The sequence below is a fragment of the Pezoporus flaviventris genome, unplaced genomic scaffold (genome assembly GCF_033815535.1).
Source record: "Pezoporus flaviventris isolate CSIRO_AGI_PZ_B2104156 unplaced genomic scaffold, CSIRO_AGI_Pfla_v1 ptg000041l, whole genome shotgun sequence".
Lineage (NCBI taxonomy): Eukaryota > Metazoa > Chordata > Aves > Psittaciformes > Psittacidae > Pezoporus > Pezoporus flaviventris.
The window spans coordinates 12,184,966-12,203,009 of record NW_026892589.1 but is presented as its reverse complement, the minus strand read 5'-3'; the positions used below and the strand labels follow the sequence as shown (position 1 = coordinate 12,203,009).

The following is an 18,044-nucleotide window of genomic DNA, read 5'->3' as shown; positions in this document are numbered from 1 at the left end:
CTGAGAACTGCACCACTTTGCCACCTCCTTTCCTCTACAGGATGTGGAAGGCCTCTTTCAACACTAATGAATCCCAGAAATGAGCCCATTTGAGCACTGGTTGCTAGAATAATGTGCAGCTTTAAGTGCACGTAGCAAGGTGAAATGAACTTCTGTGGTGAGAGGAAACATTTTTAGCTGTGAAGGAAAAAGTAATTACTACATCAGCACCCACAAGAGCGCAGAAAAAGCAGCCTTGAACAGGTTGAAGGAAATAAACGCACTTAATAGTACTAAAATAATAGAAATAATGGTATTAAATAGCTTTTAGCTTACTGCAGGATCCAGGGGTCAAAGCACACCCTACCACTTCCAGCCTCAGCTGCTATTTGTCCTGCACGTGGGGGGAAAAACAGAGACTGGATTCAAATGAGGTTGAGAGCCCACCAGAGGCTGCCCAGGGAGGAGATGTCAACCGCAGCACCACGGTCTCAAAAAGGCTTCTCCGAAACTTGTGGACAAAATCTCTCAAAAGAGCTCAAAGCAACACATCTTGGTTCCAGTGACAGGCTCAGCAGGATGAACAGTCATACCTGTAGACTTGTATGAGGGTTGATCAATACAGAACCAAGGACTCAGGTTATAGGATGTGTGTAGGCTTGCACGGCCTCTGAAGCTGCTTCCAAAGGGAAGGGACAAGTCAAGGCCACACCACTTGCCTCTTTTGTGTTACTTTGATTTTTGTTACCCATTACACAACCAACACGTGAGGCCTGACCATCCAGGGTTACCCCTCCTTTGCCCAGGGAACAATCCCACCCAGAACCATCTCCTGGTGCACAGGAGCCACAGGGAAGGGGCACCCAAACCCCAGGTTTGGAATGTGTTTAAGTCTGGCAGGTCCCTTCTTCAAGCTGCAAAACACGGGCGTTGCTGACAAGTGTCAGGAGAGCCGAGCTGAAGAACTGCACTTTTACATAACAGCATCTCCTTCCCTCGCCCACCTGCACTGAGTCAGCACAGCAAGTTCTCCTCAGCTGTACTTCCCCATTCCTGCATCAGCAGAAGGTATCAGAGCTCCGTAGCCACCACAAAAGAACGCATCAAGAGACAGTTAAAAAAAGGATTTGCCTCCTTATATTACCAGGTTTTCTGCAGTAGGACTTCTTTTTTATGCTGCTACTAACGCAACAGATAACACAGAAAATTACATCAGGTCTTCTCTGCCCTCTGACTCATGTTCCTAAATAACACTGGTTGACTCATTTCTCCTGACTTGGCTGGAATCTCAGTTTTCCCTCTTTTAACAAACAGAGGTGGCTTTCCCCGTTCCTTCGGCTTTTCCAAGCGCAGATTCTGAACACTTCCACTATTCCCTATTGTAGGAAACGAAGACAACAACAAAGGGATTCCACCTGCAAAAGACAGTCCACCTACCTCACTGCCACGATTACAATGGGCAGAACCCACTCTGAACACACCTATCCTCCATCAGCGACATACTAACTGGACTCACTACATCCAGCCATGAAAAACATGGCCAACAGGCTTACTATGAATAATTAAAGCTATTTTCTTGCAAACTTATGTCTCATAATTAAAGCTACAACTGGTTTTAGATCACCTCGTGAGAAGCATCATTAGGTGTTGGAAAACATTAACATGACTGTGATTAAATGAAGCCACAATGGGAACACGACACCAAGAGAGATATGCTATTTTATTTAAAATCAGACCACAGTAGATTACAGAAAGACTTCTTATGCAAACAAATCCACTGTATGTTTCACAACTTGCTCGGCATATAAAACTGCCCCTTTATGAATAGACTGTCCAAGATTACACAGAGGAACTGTTCAGGTGCAGGACGACTCTACCTCCTCCGAACTCGATGTTTGGGAAGTAGCTCTGTATTCAGGCTAACAGAACTGTTGATTTGAGCTCTGTAAGTCACTATTCCAGTTTGAGAGGGCAGAGAAGTCCCAAAAGAGGTCGAGACTGAGGTCGTGGGAGTTGGGGCACTAAATGTAATGGTTACCCATGACTGGACTGTGCCCAGGGCTCTGCCTCCTGGCATCACATGAAAGCTTATATCCTAAATAGTCTCTCCATGGTCACAGGTACAAAGGTGACCCGTGTGGATCAGCTGTGCCACAACAACTGACTCTGCTTCCTCTAGGCGACAGCACTGAAGCGTAGCAACACTCATCCTTGAGTTAGCCCCCTTCAATGCTGATCACCAATCAAACAACTTAACCACATACAACCCAATTAGTCATAACTTACAAAACTGCATACAAAAGACTGGCAAAAGTAATGCCATCCAAAGAGAACATTTTCAACGCTACCAACACTCTACAGCCGTGTTACACGTCGTATTTAAAAGGTTCTTCTCTGCTCCAATTGCTTTGGGGAAGTATATGCTATTTGCAGCAGACATTAAAAATCCTCAAGACAACTTTATAATATATATATATATTTGGCAAGCATACTGAGCCACCCCCTCTCAAGTCTCAGCTTGCCTATGGCATTTTAATCTATCTTATAAACAGTGCAAATTAGTATGATTCTAACATCCTAGCCATAGCAGAATTTATTTATAAGCTATAACAGAACAGGAGAAGCTGTCGAAGGGCAACAGGTTGAAAGCACTGACACTTCTCTTGCCCGACTCCTTCAGGTTAGTGTTTTGTAGATAGGATTTTAACAGCTTTCCACAGTCATCCTTCTCCTTTATCCTTAAACATTACCAGCAGTCAAGTATTTCTTTACAGTTTGTGCGCACATACACACACAATTAATGGCAAAACGTTTTCCATGAGCAGCTGGATTTCAGTTACGAGATTGCTATAACTGAAACATCACATTAGTTATATTATCTGTGTTCAAACTTACCCATCGGTGAAGGCAACTATTAAGCTTACAAATAGCAGATACAGCCTTTGTTTCTTCTGAAGTATGAGGGTGAGTTTTCTGTAAAACAAAGTGCTCTTGAAGAGCCCTTGAATTAGAGTTAAGCAATGGCCATTCAAACGATAAAAATGCTATTATCCTAGTATTACAATCACAGGTAGTGATCCTAAGGCACATCAGCCACATGCATATGCAATAATGCATTGTTTTGCTTTCAGACAGAAAAATTGCATTAGCTTTGTCTGTATTTCGCTTGCACAAGAGTTTGTTTCTAGATAAAGTATCCCTGAAAGGTCACGTTATCACAAAAGGTACCAAAAAGAGAGAAAATTTAACAAGTAGTAAAAATATTTCTGGACTACTAATACCAATAAAGTTAGATACAGAAAATGCAGTGCAAATTCACAATACACTTATCTATCACCTCCATCACTTCTGAGGATGTTCAGCCCTCGGAAAAAAAGTTGGCACTTGATAAGTGTATAAAATATACCTGGTTGGTTTTATTAAGTGTTAGCAAAACTGATGTGAGAGTGGTTTAGTTGTTGTGTAGCAGGCTCAAAGTACGGGTTCCTGTACTCTGTCATCATCCTGGTAGCCCCCAGCTGCTTTAATTCTTGCTAGGACACAAATCATTTCTACAGCAGACTTACATTAAGCATCCAGATACAACAGTTGCCATCCAAATACCAGCACTAATAGCACAGCAAAATTACTTTGAAACGAGTCATAATTAACCATGCTGATATGAAGCTTCAGTGAGAAAATAATACCAAGAAAAGCTATTACACTAGGTTTTTTTAAAAAAACACATCCTGTACCATCACTAGAATACAGAAAAAACACACTTTGCAAACAAATCCAATGCACGTTGCGTCACAAAATTCCCCATCTACGGAAGGTTTCCAGGCTTGCACTGGGGAACTGGTTCAGATGCCAGGAACGCTGACCAACCTTCTGCCCTTTGTGCTCAGAAGGCAAAACAAGCCAAATAACCATATTTTCAGAATAGAGAGTTTCCTGTTATGAGCTTCATTTCAGATTAGTATTTGCTAGCAACCGCCACACTCCAGAGGAAATGATTAAAGGACAATCAAGGGCCTTACGTAAAGGAAAAAGAAGAGATCTTCTATTTTGACTGATGCTGTTTGTAGGACAGACTGCCAAAAATGAAGTGCATTCCAGAAGAATGGTATGCGAGTGGTTTAAAGTAATGCAGGGGCTATGACAGATTCTGGACTGATTGATAACAGACTTAGGGACACATTCTGTGCAAGCAACAAGTGTTAAGACCTGCCCCCCCCAACGCTCGATTAAAACACCAGCACATGTCTGTACCTTGGGTTTCAAGAGTCACATTGAGAGTGAAATCTGAGCTCCCCTGAAAAGCTTCTTCCTCCAGTGGAGGAAGTCAAGAATAGATTATGTAAGATGCAGACAGCCACCATGGAGCTCAAAAAGCTTCTCTGTTCTGCCTGCTTGCAGAGAAACATTAACTGTGAATTCCAGATAGATGGGCATGCCAACGGCTGCAAAACTAGAGGAAATGGGTAAGTTAAAAATAGTTCTGCCAAACAAGAGATTGAGGGATAAAATGAAACTCTGGAGCTTCAAGTGGGCAATTACCCGATATGAAAACACAGTATTTGATTAAGAAATACCCTGCCTGGATTCCTGGAATCACATGATATCAAAAGCTAAGCACCTGTGTAAAAAAATCACTTCTGAATTCAAGGTGTGGAGAAGAAAAAAAATCAACATAAAAAACAGAATCTTAATAGGCAAGGAATAAAAATGCCTGGTAAAGTTTCTATAAAACCCTAAACTGGCTCTACAACCAGTTTAGTTTAATTTCAAGAGACCAGGATATCAAGCTATTTAGAGGAGTGGGAGGAGTGGGTACTTCTGTTATGAAGTCTCAGGTAACAACTGAAATGTAGAAATGAAACTCTTGTAACTTGTACTGCCTAAAACCCATGCAACGTTTTCTGACAAGAGTTTCAGCTCAGCGAGCTCTGAAAACGTGTACCTGGCCACAAATGCCACTGCCTGGGCACACTGCAAAGGAAGCTGATGCGGTCCACTGCAACTCTTTGCCCAGTATTCAGATGTGGCTGTTACTATCCAGACACCAGCACTGATCAATAATTCTTTAGAGAGACAAACAGCTCCCAGTGTGCAGCACACACATCCAAGCTGCAATAGGAATACATGAGAAGGGGATGCTGATTTCCCATCTCTAAAGAATTCAGAGCGTGATTCCATTTGTAACGTCAGGAAATCCACCGTGCACCCTTTCACTATTTGATGGATTTACAAACTTCACACCCTTTCACCTTCCCAGACAAACCTCGGTGTCAAACTGCTCTTTAAAAACAGAAATAATCACATTTACCAAACGCAATTGCAAACCTCTGCGCCACAGCTCAGATCTTGTACTCCATTGTGCAAAGAACAGAGGTTTTTCCATTGCTTACACGAAGTCTCTGATGGGGAGAAAAAGGAAATATAAGCACCAATACATAAGTTAGGCGCACCAAAATATTCACTGGAGGATAAAGCCAGGATGTGGTGGAAGGCGAGGTGGTCTTTGGGGAAGAGCTGGAGGATATTGTGGTACAAACTGAGACGGATATCCCGGCTGTGGCATTTGACTTGCAGACTGAACTCCTGGTCGAGGTGGGAGAGGAGGATACGGAGCACCTGGATAAGAAAGAGCTGGTCCTGAACTCATGGCTGCAGTAAACGGAGTAGGAAAGCGTCCTGCTGGGACTGAAGAAGGTGGAGGGGTAGGTGGTATTCGTCGGGGCACGACTGAAGGAGTGTTTGCATCCGAAGGGTAGGAATCTTGAGGTGCTGGTGTTGTCTCGGGTGCTCTGGGCTGAGCCTGCGGCTGAACCTGCGGAAGTCTCTGTCCCTTGAGCACCATTTCTTGGAGCTTCTCGATTTTTACACGTCGCAGGTGAGCCAGTTTACGCTTGCTCTGGTACTCATCAATGAAGGAATCCAGCGGTATTTCACCATCAAGAAACTTTTCTGCCATATTCTGTCAAACACGGAACAAGTACCTTAGAAAATGGCATACCGCAAAGGAATCCAAATGGTTTATATATCCTAAAAATAGCCTGTGATTTTCTAGCTTGCATATGGAAGATGACTGGCATACTAAAAATTCTGAGCAGCATTCTGAGTTACTTATTACTCAGAAGCACTGGGAGTTAAATATAATTTCTGCTTAAATTTATACTGAAGCAACAGCAGCAAGAACATCTGAATCTAGTTCTGAACATTCCCCTTATTATCAGAGGTGGGAACAGACCAAATTCAACAGCTTTCCAGACTGTCAGCTAAGCTGAGTTACAGCCCAGTACTGCTCGCAGTGCCAACAGAAACACTGAGAACTCTGCAAGACTCAGTACAGAGAAGCAGATTATTGCTAAGCCAGGCTTCATACTTGTGGCTTTGGGCAAATGATGTTTAACTATTAAGACATGGGACCATACCTACAGTCACAAAGTTCAACTTGCCCTGGGAATGTCTTTTTGTGGTCACAACTCAAGGCCAGTAAGCAGATTTTCTCCCCTGATACGGGTATAGAAAATGTCCTACAGGCAAATCAGCAAACAAAACCAAACACTTCCATTAGTCTAAAACAGACCATTCTTCAAGCGCTTGTATCGCAGCAAGTGGTGACCACTGGCCCTAGACAGATATGTTGAAATCCTAATGGAATGTTTCACCAGAAATGTTGGAGAAAAAAAACAATGCAGGCACTGCTTTTCATTAGGTTACTGATATTTCTAATGGATTAACATATACACCAGGCAAACACCGTTGAAGAAAATATTCCATACTGATACACTACGAATTTGAAGGCAATGCCAAGGAACTAGGACAGTTTGGCTTTCTTTTCTGAAAAGGAACATTTTCTCTCTTAAAGAGTAAAAAATCAGTTGGATAAAAAGTCTTGCCGAAACCAAATGGCTTTTCACTGAAGTTCAAAGCACACATCAGAACATGTTATCTAAAAGACCCTTTTTGTCTATTACATGTCCAACACTTCACTGCAGCTTTGTACACTGGAAGTCTTCAGTAATGTGTGTAAGTGGCAGAATTGAAGTGTACTGTCATTACCTCTGTGTCTTCCTCAATCTTAGCCCCCTCTGTCTGAAGCAGCGCTAGCAGTGTCTCCAGTGAAGCATTACTGGATTGTCTGTCTGTAATGGCACAAAAAGAACAGTAATGTCAGCTGGCTCTAAGGGACTTTGAAGCTGTACAGCCTCAGCAAGCACACAAATTTCTAAGGCATGTATGTACAACAAGCACTGTTCAAGACAGGATGCTCTACAGTAAGAAAATAGATTAAGTAGTTCAGAAATACTGTCAGAATGCTAAAAGCTGAAATGTAATTACAATGATGCAGTATCAAAAGGCAAAGCACCTGAGCAAGTGCAGTATCAGATGTATGACACCCAGTGATTCAGTTTGAAATGAGAAAGTTAAATGCAATATTCTGTTTGATTTATGCTTAGTCACTGAAAATTCAGATTGTTTTGCTTTTTAGCAAGGTGAATGAATTTTATCCTAGAGAAGAGTAGGTCAACAACAGACAGGTAACCACACAGAAAGAATCCACAGTACCTGTTACTAGATGTAACAGACACTTAATAAATCATTAGAAGCATGGTCTATTGCATGACATGATCTATTTCAAAACTACACAAGAATGACATTACCCTGATTCACACAGCTAAAAATGAGACACCAACCACCAAACAAAAACATGCAACATATTTACATTCACTTAGAAAACAGCAAATCAGAGCTGTCACCAGAAAACTTTACCTAGTTTTGTTTTCTTTATCTGGTATGCTTCAAAAAGAACTTGCAGCTCCCGATATTTTTCAGTCAAGTTTGATTTCAAAGACTCCAACTTTGGCTGGTACAACAGATTGCCTTCTGCCAGACTGCGGTTGCTGGCAAGAGTCATGTCCTTGCTGTGTTGAACATTTTGGGCCTGGAAATGTAAAAAATAGCGCATGAAATGACAGTGAAAATATTAAGAAAGACTAATGGTTACTCAGATAACGTGGCAATATCAAAACTGATAAAGAAACTACTAAATTAAGCTCTCTGTAAAAATTCATACCATGGCATTGGACCTGCAACGATACTTTTGGGCTTTATGAACAGCGGGAATGTCTACTGTTTGGTGGGTACAGTCAGCTTCAGCTGTTGCACTCTTTCCCTTGACTTCTTTTTTCTGGTACACAAAATCCATTCTCACAAACTGTATTTTCTTGCTCTACTAATACACTACTTTGCTAGCGTATCTAGAAGGAACGAGAAGGTCTACGCTGCAAACAGCATGTTGAAATCATCTAAAACGACAATGGACTGCTGAAGCTCATGGAGGAAAGACTTTCAGAGGAACTGCACCGTGAAGAAGGATCTCTTCTTTCAACTCTGAGCACCTGTAAATGAATCGCTTTCTGAACAGGAATTAATACTGACCTGAAGTCACTTTCCTGCACATCTATCTCCATGTGCAGCAGAGAGCTCATTAAACAGTTTTCTTCTCCAAGCTGGAAATAGTAATCACTTAAGAGAGTTTGTGCTGTGGACAAGGACTCCTTAGAACCCTTCTCCTTGGAGCAGGGTAGAGGTGCCCATGAACGCTCTGCAGGCAGAGCTGCTTTTGACCGACCAGAACAGGAACTGCATTCCTGCTGCACTGAACTGTCTGTAAGAGGCAGGTTTTGATGCCACAGCAGCGTTACTGTGGGGAAACTAGTCTGGGCACTCATTTAGACACTTGTGCTAAGTGGCAGCTTATGTCACCAGAACTTCTGCTAATTCTTGGCACAGATTTACGTGAAGTCTGACCGTTGGCTGTCACAGTCCTGAGAGATCAGACTTCTGCATTCACGCCCTGCTACCTGAAGGCGCTCTGTAGGAAGTTTTCTTCATTGTTTAACATAGATGCTGCTTCATCCCCTCCTCACACACCACTCTTACTATTCCTCCATGATGAATGTTAACAGATAAAGCAACAGTTGTTCTAATAAGCCCCTTTGAATCCCAGCAGATGCAGTAAGACTACAGAAGAATGTCATCCCTTATCTTACTAAAACGCAAACCACAAGGACCGCATTATTACTGTACCTTGTCCAGAATATTCTTCCCCAGCTATGTTAAATCAATCCTGGATTGGTACCAAAAGCTTGATTTTCAGCTTAATCATTCTGCTTGACATATCCTAGCCCAAAGACATTATTCCTAAGGAATAAATGACAACTCTCACAAAACCGAGATTCAGCAAGATTCCGGGTTTGTTCATACACACATGCACACAATTTTATCAAGGCAGCCTTTATGAGCTTTGGGAAAGCTGAATGTTTAGGGAAGCCCGTCCTAGATGTCACATCAGATTCACTAAAATATTCAGACATCAAAAGAATAAAACCCAAACACAACCACAAAACACCAAAAGCCAGGGGATCCGATTTCAGATTTTCAGTGTGAATCAGTAAGTGGGGTAGTTTTCCCATGGCACAACAGACTGATTCTATTAGGCTGCCTTCAAAATCAATGAAACTCTTGGTATGCTTTTCATGACCTCCTACACTAACATGCCACTTCTAGCACACATCATCCCTGGTTAGCCCTAACAGATCTTACTTACGGGCAGTTGTAGTTCAGTGCAAACACAAAGAGTACAGTGCTTTCTTCCTTTCACATGCATGGGTGGGTATACAAGAGCCACACCTCAGAAACAGGAAAAGACGAAACCCAAATGAGCTATTTAAAAGCACCACAAAAGGACAGAATTCAGGTGGTTTTGGCAGCCCCAGCACAGAACTGGGTGCTCAGGTAAAAACATTTCCCAGGCATAGCAACCATGTCTTTGAAAGCTATCACTTCCTTTCAAAGTATTTACACATTACTTTAATCTGCTAAATTCAAAACTGGCTCAATGTTCAACACATCTTTGTCCCCAGATACTGCTCTTAAAATACCAGAGTTTTACTTCCACCCTGTTTTTGCTAAATCATTTAAAAAACTATCAAGGATAATCCCGACTCCTAAATTCTACATCAATCAAAATAGAATTCTATTCCGAATCGTGAAAATCGGAGGAGCTGTACTTGTGATGCTGTTTTGTCTCCTCGAGATTCTCACATCAAGCCTAAACAAGCTTCCAGCTCTATGCTTGTGTTCAACTTGAATCCTTTCCAAGAATAAAAAGAAAATCCACCCTTCTCACTTTCAAATCCAATGCAAAATCATTTAAATTAAACCGGTTGCTTCCATTTGTATCTTCTCATATGATGCAATGGTGTTAAGACTGTTGCTTCCAGAAAGCCCCCTATTTTATATTTCTTTGTCTAACGGTGATGAAGGGAACTAAAATACACGATTTAACAGCTTAACTACTGGCACCCAGCTCCTTCCAAATCACCTGCCATCACCACAAGCTTCCTTAACCGGCTGTCTTCTGAACTGCCAGCCAAAGAAGACTGCGTGCAAAAAGGTTCATGCTTTCTGGTGCCTCTCCTCTTTCACCATTTTAATGAGCAAACTACTTCCTTCAAGCGACTTCAGTTTGATTTGGTGATTGTATTTTCACTGCTTGTAAGGCTCATACTTTCATTTCAAAGCAGTTGCACAGTCACTCCGGGAAGACCAGTTTTATGAGTGAACTTTGATCCTTCTGCAGGATGAAGAACATGCATATTTCCTCTAGAGAGGAAAAAAAAGCCAGTGAACACCAGCCTGGAAAGCCTGGAAGAGCACAAACCCCTGCAAAAGGAGCCTTTTACTGAAATCATACATAAGGAAGAGGAGAGGGAAGAACTCCAGATCAACAGAAAAAGAGAAAAAGCTTAAGTTAGATGAGGCTTTTCAGTGTTTTAAAACATTGCTTCTAGATAATTCGCCTGCCTCAAGTACCATCATGTCTCTCAACAGGACTAAGGCACTGAGGAGGAAGCAAATGCCTAACTTTCTACACATGATTTTTTGAATACTTTCAAGTCATTTCACATTTGTAAAGATGAATAAACATCAGTATACGATGTACTCTGCCTTGAAAAAATAAGACAAAAATCAGTATTAGAACCTACCTGTATCTAAAGCTGAGTGACACCCTGTCTGTCTGTAGCACCTGATACCCAGCAATTACAGGCTAGTGTAAACCTAAGTGAAAGTCTTGAAAATACTTGTTTTACAACTGAAAAAAGGTGTTCATAATCACACTTGAAGTTACAGTGCTTAAAATTACACAAGACTCAGTGATTCAGCTTTCTCCATATTACAGCACTTCTAAGGGCATGTTTTTTCTAAGCTGAAGAAGCAGCACGACTGACATTTAATGATCAATTCAAGTGTCTTCACTTCCAGTATTAGCCTGTGTGAGGCTTCTTTTAAAAATAGACACTCAAAGAGATGAGCAACTTCAGCTGAATCTTACCCAAAACCATGAGAACCAGCTTCTCAAATGAAACCTGAAGAGCTGGGGAAAACCCATCCACCTGTGCAGTGCCTTTAAATGCTTCATGTCACTGAAATTAAGGGAGAAGTCTCCGGAATGAGCGAATTTATTTCACAACAGATAGAACAGATATAACCTCAAAGCAACACAACTCAAATACAGGCACAGTTCTACAAACCAGAACAATCTCTGGCACTGACGTATGTCTGTGTAATAAATTTCTGGGCAGCTGTTCCACTGCATTTGGAAGTCAATTCAGGGAATCAGAAAAGCAAACACTGAAGTTTGCCTGAAAAGCACTTTCAACGCTGACTTATTTAAACCAAAATGAGAAAGAAAACACTCCAAAGAGTTGCAAAATCATCCAAGGGTCAAAGATACCGCATGACCGGTCTATTAAGATTATCAATGCAGCACAAAGCATGCCTTCAGCATCCATTCACAGCTCTCCACAAGCCCAAGACAATAGCCAAGCAAGGCATAAATCCAACAGAAGTTATTTTGTTGTCAGATGTGCTGTGCGACAACATGGTGTTATTAGCAGGGAGCTGGTACTGTATCAGATGTTCACCTGCCTACTGGAAGTGCCATGAAAAATGGAGTTCTTAAGAGACAAAAGCAAACAGTATGAGATTCCAGGAGATCTGCTAACGAAACTACCGAGGTCACGAGCACTTCAACAGGCAGGAAACATTAATCTGAGATGAGAAATACCAGTCAGAATCATGAGACATGAGGCAGGGCAACACTGAAAAGAACATACGCTTTTCCTTTAACTGCTAAGCTCTCATGGTGAATTCCGAATGGCACAAATGGAGCAATAGCACTGAGCTGCTTATAACAGAATTTTAATGGCAGAAGGATTGCTCACCACTGAGCAGACCACTCAAACCAAATTATGCACACTGCAAGAAAATGAAGCCACGGACACACAGTGGTTAGTAGGCAAAAAAAAGGGGTTCTGCAGCACTTCAAGGCTTAAGATGCTTAAAAAGTGGGTTTCTTTAACAGAAATAATTTGAATAATTTTACTCAAGGGTTTATTTAATAAGCACTTCCAAGAACAGGCAGCGGCAAGTGCTTTGGGAATTGAGATTCTACTGCTTTCATCAACTGTATCTCTGTTTCATTCCACTTTTACAAAAGGAAGAAAAATGATGGATAAAATTAAAAGAGCTTAGCAACATCTTACTGTTTAACAGTTACTCCAAAATAATGGCTTGCAGAAAGAGTTATCTGTGCCAAATGTCCCCAAGTAGCGTCACTCCTGTTCATCCATAAGCGTGTTCTCAGAACTGCCTCCAGAGATGCAGCCTGAGCAAGCAAAATCCCAACTACCCACAAAGTCCATCAAGTGCTGCTATAATTATAAGCTTGCTTTGGCAAGCACCATGGCAAGTAGTCTCTCCCTAGTTTCAAGAAAAAGTCTTTTAAGGAGCTATAAAAACAGCTTTGTGTGGCACCGTTTTAACTGCTTTATACACAGCATAAATCCACATTAGTTTTAGGTTTCTCCGGTCTTGCTCTAGCCTTTATCATGCTCACATTTTCTCTTCCACTTACACATATTTGTAAACCAGGAATGAATTATGCAGTCACACTGGGGAAGTATAAGGATGCACGTTTGGAGTGTCAAATTTACCCCTGAAACAGGAGCTGACAGGTGCATAGTAGGAGAATAAAGACTTCTTTTACACAAGATTTAAGTGTGCTTCTCGTCAAGTGCTGGTATACGGTAACACATCCTCTAACAACATCTGTTTAGTAATAAATATTAATACATATTCCAAAGTCATTAGATTTGCTAAATTTAGATCTGCTGATTATATAAGTACTAGCTTTAAAAATGCCTAATAAAGGTCAAAGGGTAAGTTTCAATTCCTAGATGTTTACTGCAGAGGAAAGAGACACCCAGAACTGCAATTTGCACTCATGAGGCACAGGCAGGTCACTCATTCCATACTTAGCTGGAACAGAAAAATCTATGGTTGCCACCAAGTCTAATTCCTAACTCTGTAACTAAATTTCATGTTTGGCAAACAAGAACATGACCACTTGCACAATGTGGTTTTTAGGGCAGGAGTGGGAATCCCAAGAAATCTGGGCATGAATTCACATACTTTTAACTTGGGCTTTCTGCACTGCCCGATCTTTTCAATCGGCTTTTGAGAAAAGGACTATGCTCAAAAGCCCTGTTTGTGCTTTCCAGTGTGCTCTGAAATCCTGGAGTGAGAGGAAGGCAATACAATTCTGACTTCTCGATTTCCTATAATTAAGGTCTTGAAGAGCAAACACTTCTTGGCAGTAGAACCTTAGCGGTCAGTAACATGTCACACTGTTACTAAACTGATGTTCCAGTAGATAAAAGGAAAACACATCACCACCAGTGTCAGGTCACAAAGTCTCCCATTTATGCTGTTACACCAAAAATCACTTTTACGAAGAACATACTTTTATTTCATGAAGATGAAATAAAATCTAAGATCTGTAGATGTGCTGCAGAGATTAACCTCAAAGGATTATTAAAGAAAAACCCAACCCTCCTCGATTTTAAAAGACTAGGAGTACCAGACAACTGGCTTCCTTCCTCTTCTCACCAGACAAGATGTTCGTTGTTCAAGCCCACAGGCTTCAAAAACAACCTTCCAGACAGAAAAAGCAGCAGCTTAGCTCTTTGCTGCCACGTTTTTACACACCTGGGGATACAGTGTGAAGGACGCTGTATATGCACACTACCCCTGTGGAACATGAATGTGCATGCGAGCTCATGCACACAGACACATACACACACCCCCGCAGTGACACACAGAAATCCTGCTCAAATGCCGCACAGGAATACATTCCCTTGAAGGTTGGAAGTGCCTATTTTTAGCTATTAGCAAGAAAGCCAAGTGGTTTTCCAAACCCTTCTCTTTGTGAACAGAACACTGGGGTTTGAGCTGGATTTCCCTTGCGACGAGGAGAACAAAGGTTTTTTCAGCCATGGAGTAATCAGCTTTAGCCAACTTTGTCACTGAAAATACAAGTGACCTCAGAGAAGTGACTCAGGAATCATGATTTATATCGGCACGCCACAATAAAATTACTAATTTAAGGACTTTGGAACAACTCTACAACCTAGATACATGTGGACTGACAACCAAACACCTACACAAGTAGCAGTGAAGTCACCACAGCTCCTTCTTAATGTTCAGGATTTCCCTCTCTCCCTCTTCCTGCCACATGCTTCACAATGAAAACTCAGGACCCAGCAGCACAAAAGCAAGGAACAATTCAGTGAAGGCGAAACCAGAATGAGGAAGAAGTATTCAAGTATGGCCAATTCCTTCCAAGGTGGGTAAATGCATTTCTAGTTGGACAGACTCTAGTAAAAACCTCCGTGCACAATAAAAGAGGATTATAGCAGACAGTAGCACAGCCATATTTCCACACAGCTTGAATACCTTCAAACCTAGCCACACTTTCCAAGCACCACAAAATATTCCCTCAGGCCCAGAGAAGTTTACTCCACAATTTAAAAGCCTTCTGTTGCCAACTGAAGAGGAAAACCAGAGGGTCAAATTGAGAATATGGTCAAGTTCTGCAGTGAAAGAGAACCTTTTCTACTAAGGTCATGAGGTTTTCTGTCACTTCTGACCTACAATCTTAAGTGTGTATTGACAAATAAATAACAGAAGAGCCCATTGAGCCAGACATGCTCATGCACCTTGTCAGAGGTCACATGGAAAAGAGCAATACTGCACCCATTTATATCTTTACAAAGTTAAGACCATTCTAATCTACTGGCTTTCCTTACGCAGTTTTTAACAGAAGGGTACTCTTGCCCTGCAGCAAACCACAGTGCTTCTAAGATCTCTGTGTGTTCCATTTATTACAGCAGCATCTGCTTCTTCAGCAGTTTAAGTTCCTAAAATACAAGCTCAAATGGAAAGCTACAATGCCTGCCCCCTCTTTTAAATCTATTGCCATAAAGTTCAAGACACAAACTGCTGCCCAATGCAGCAACTAAATGCCATAAGGACACCTTATTACCTTGGCCTTCAGTGGGCCTCTGCATCTGTAATACTTTGACAATATGGTTTGAGGTGACCCAGAACAATTCCCTTGGAAGTACCAAAAGGGCAGGCATCTGAGAGAGAAAGCAATTATAATTGATTTTACTTAATAAACAAATCTTTCTCAAGAATATAGTGCCACTTTTCCTTTCGTTTCTTAGCGTTTTTGTCCTTTAGTTTGAACCCAAACCCAGCCCAATAATACAAGACCCAGAGGAGTTCAGCACATTTCTTTCCTTAAAAGTTTTCACCTAAATGGTTTCATCTTATTTGCTGTTAGCTGACTACAGTCTTTCAGCCACATCTGTGGCCATACAACCTTCAATAGCCTTGTATCACAACTGTTAACACGGTGCCCAGTAAAAGATAACCACAGCAGCAGGAAGAAAACGGGCTTCTGTTTCAGTAACCATAGCTCCAAAAGCACGGCTTGGAGTCCGATACACTGACAAAGGCATTTCAAACGGGCAGAACAAGCACCCAGAAAGCCTGACAGCCCTCTCTGCGCCCAGCATACCAACTCGGGCACACAGACATCTCTTTCATATTGTTCTGAATTAAAGTTGCGCCGAGATGGAGCCCGCAAGCAGGACCGACTTCACCCTGACAAAATCCTCCCTCATGGCCAAGGCACAGAACAAGGGCTGCATTAACGGAAAAACTGATCCCACCTCCGGCCCGTCACTGTCTCCTAATTTAGCCCAAACCGAGCGCTTTCGGCTCGGCGAGCCCTCGGCCCTCCATTGGCACCCGGCCTCCGGGACAAGTGCCCAGGCACGGACCCCCCCCTCCATCACCGAGGGCCAGCAAACAAAAGGCCGGGAGGGAAGGGGGGGCAGAGGGGCAGGCAGCGCCTCCCGCAGCACAGGGGCTCCGTATTCACCGGCCGCTCCATGGCGGACCCGCGACCGTCAAGCGGCTCAAGCAGGGCCCGGGTGGGGGGGGGAAGTCACCTGAGCCGGGGGGAAGCGTGGGGGGAGGCGGGTCATGAACACCCCACAACCCGCAGCGGCCACGGACCACGGGACAGCGAGCCCCGCGGGCACGGCGGGCTGAGGCGGGGACCGGCCCGAGAGGAGGCCCCAGCCGCGGACACGGGGACACGCGGAGCGCCCCTCACCTCCTCCATCTCGCGGGCCATGTCCTGTAGCTGCTCCTCGTCGTCCAGCAGCGCGCTGAGCTCCTGCAGGCTCAGCGCCTCCAGGCGCCGCACGTCCAGCGCCATCCCGGCCCCGGCCCCGCCGCCCCCGGCCCCGGCCCCGCCGCCACCGCCGCCAACCGGAAGTGCCGCCGCGGTGTCGCCCCTGCCCCGGGTGGGCACCGCCCTCGGCGCCCCCTGCTGGGAGGGCGGGGCGGCAGCGTGCGGGGCGGGGCGTACCAAAGGGGCTGGGAGGAGGTGGTGGTGGACGGTACCAAAGGGCGGTAGGGGTAGGGGGGGAGCGTGCGGAGAGGCGGAGGGTGACCGGGGTAACAGGGCTGAATACCTGGTTTCGGTTAAAAACAGCCCAAAATCGCATCCCGCCAAGCTTTGGTCCTGGGTCTTTTTGTCCATCGTAAGCGCTTTCTTCTTCAAAAGCAAAGGGCAAGAAATGATCTTTCCACCGATGTGTTTTATGGTGAATTCAGAGAGTTTAGTCATGTAGCAAACGCTCTGCATCAATTAAAACATCATAGCCATACCAATTAAAACATCATAGCTGCATTCTGTTCTCCTGATTTGTATCTGTTAAGTCACCAGCACTGTACTAGGCACTCTGTGGTAACACTTCGGAGCAGTAGTTTCCTGGTTACTACTGATGTTAGCACAGGTGATAAGGACAATTATGCCTAAACCAATTAATTGTGTTAACATAACCTAAGTGGTATGCATCTCTAGGTATGCACTGCCTTCCCCCTTCCTAAGGGATCATGGGTGCGCTTGTTTCCATGTGTGTGGCACCAAGGAGGACCGATGGCTCATGAGCCAAAGGAGCAGGGTAGGGAATTGCCGCATGGTTGTTGTCCTTTGTAGCTGATGTTTTTTATCTCAGTGGGGAAAAAATCAATGCAGTTGAACTGAATCCACCTCTGATGCAAGGCTATTAAACTGTGATGATGTTACAGTCACATCCAAGAAGTGACCCAGTACTTCCTCCCAGAGCTGAATGAAGACATGACCGCTCTAGCTTTAGTCTTTTGCCCTATAACTAAACTCAGCTCCCCAGCCAAAAAGCCCTCTGTGTCTTATTACCCATAGGTAATAAAGGCAAACACCATGACACTGATAGAAAAAGGCTTCCTGGCCTTCTGTCTGCCTAGCGCAGAGCTCCTGTACCCCCATGGTGCAAACTGAGCGCATTCAGAGGCAGGCAAGAGCGAGGTGTTTGCGCAGCAGGAAGCTGAGCTGAGCTTGCTTAGGGTGGGGAGGTGGTGAGTAGTGATAGGAGCATGTGTCCACTCATCCACGTCAACGCACCTTCCTGCTGCTGCGGTATGTGCTGAGCTCCTCCTTGTGTGGGGTGCAGATGAGCCAGCACACGTACCCCTTGGCAGTGACATGGGTTTGCATGGCCACTGCAGCCCGACCTCGTTACTTAAAACCAGTAGATAGCTGCCATTCCAAC

At 43.5% G+C, this 18,044-nt stretch overlaps 1 protein-coding gene across 1 annotated transcript; it reads right to left on the bottom strand.

Moving 5' to 3' along the window:
* Nucleotides 1-1,680: 1,680 nt before the first annotated feature.
* On the bottom strand, nucleotides 1,681-16,697 carry VPS37B (VPS37B subunit of ESCRT-I). The gene is made up of 4 exons (XM_061466249.1): nucleotides 16,562-16,697; nucleotides 7,738-7,909; nucleotides 7,027-7,109; nucleotides 1,681-5,938 (listed from the first exon to the last, which is right to left on the bottom strand). Exons 1-4 carry the CDS (start codon nucleotides 16,664-16,666, stop codon nucleotides 5,438-5,440), a joined length of 861 nt encoding a protein of 286 aa, XP_061322233.1. The 5' UTR covers nucleotides 16,667-16,697; the 3' UTR covers nucleotides 1,681-5,437.
* Between the last annotated feature and the right edge of the window lie 1,347 nt (nucleotides 16,698-18,044).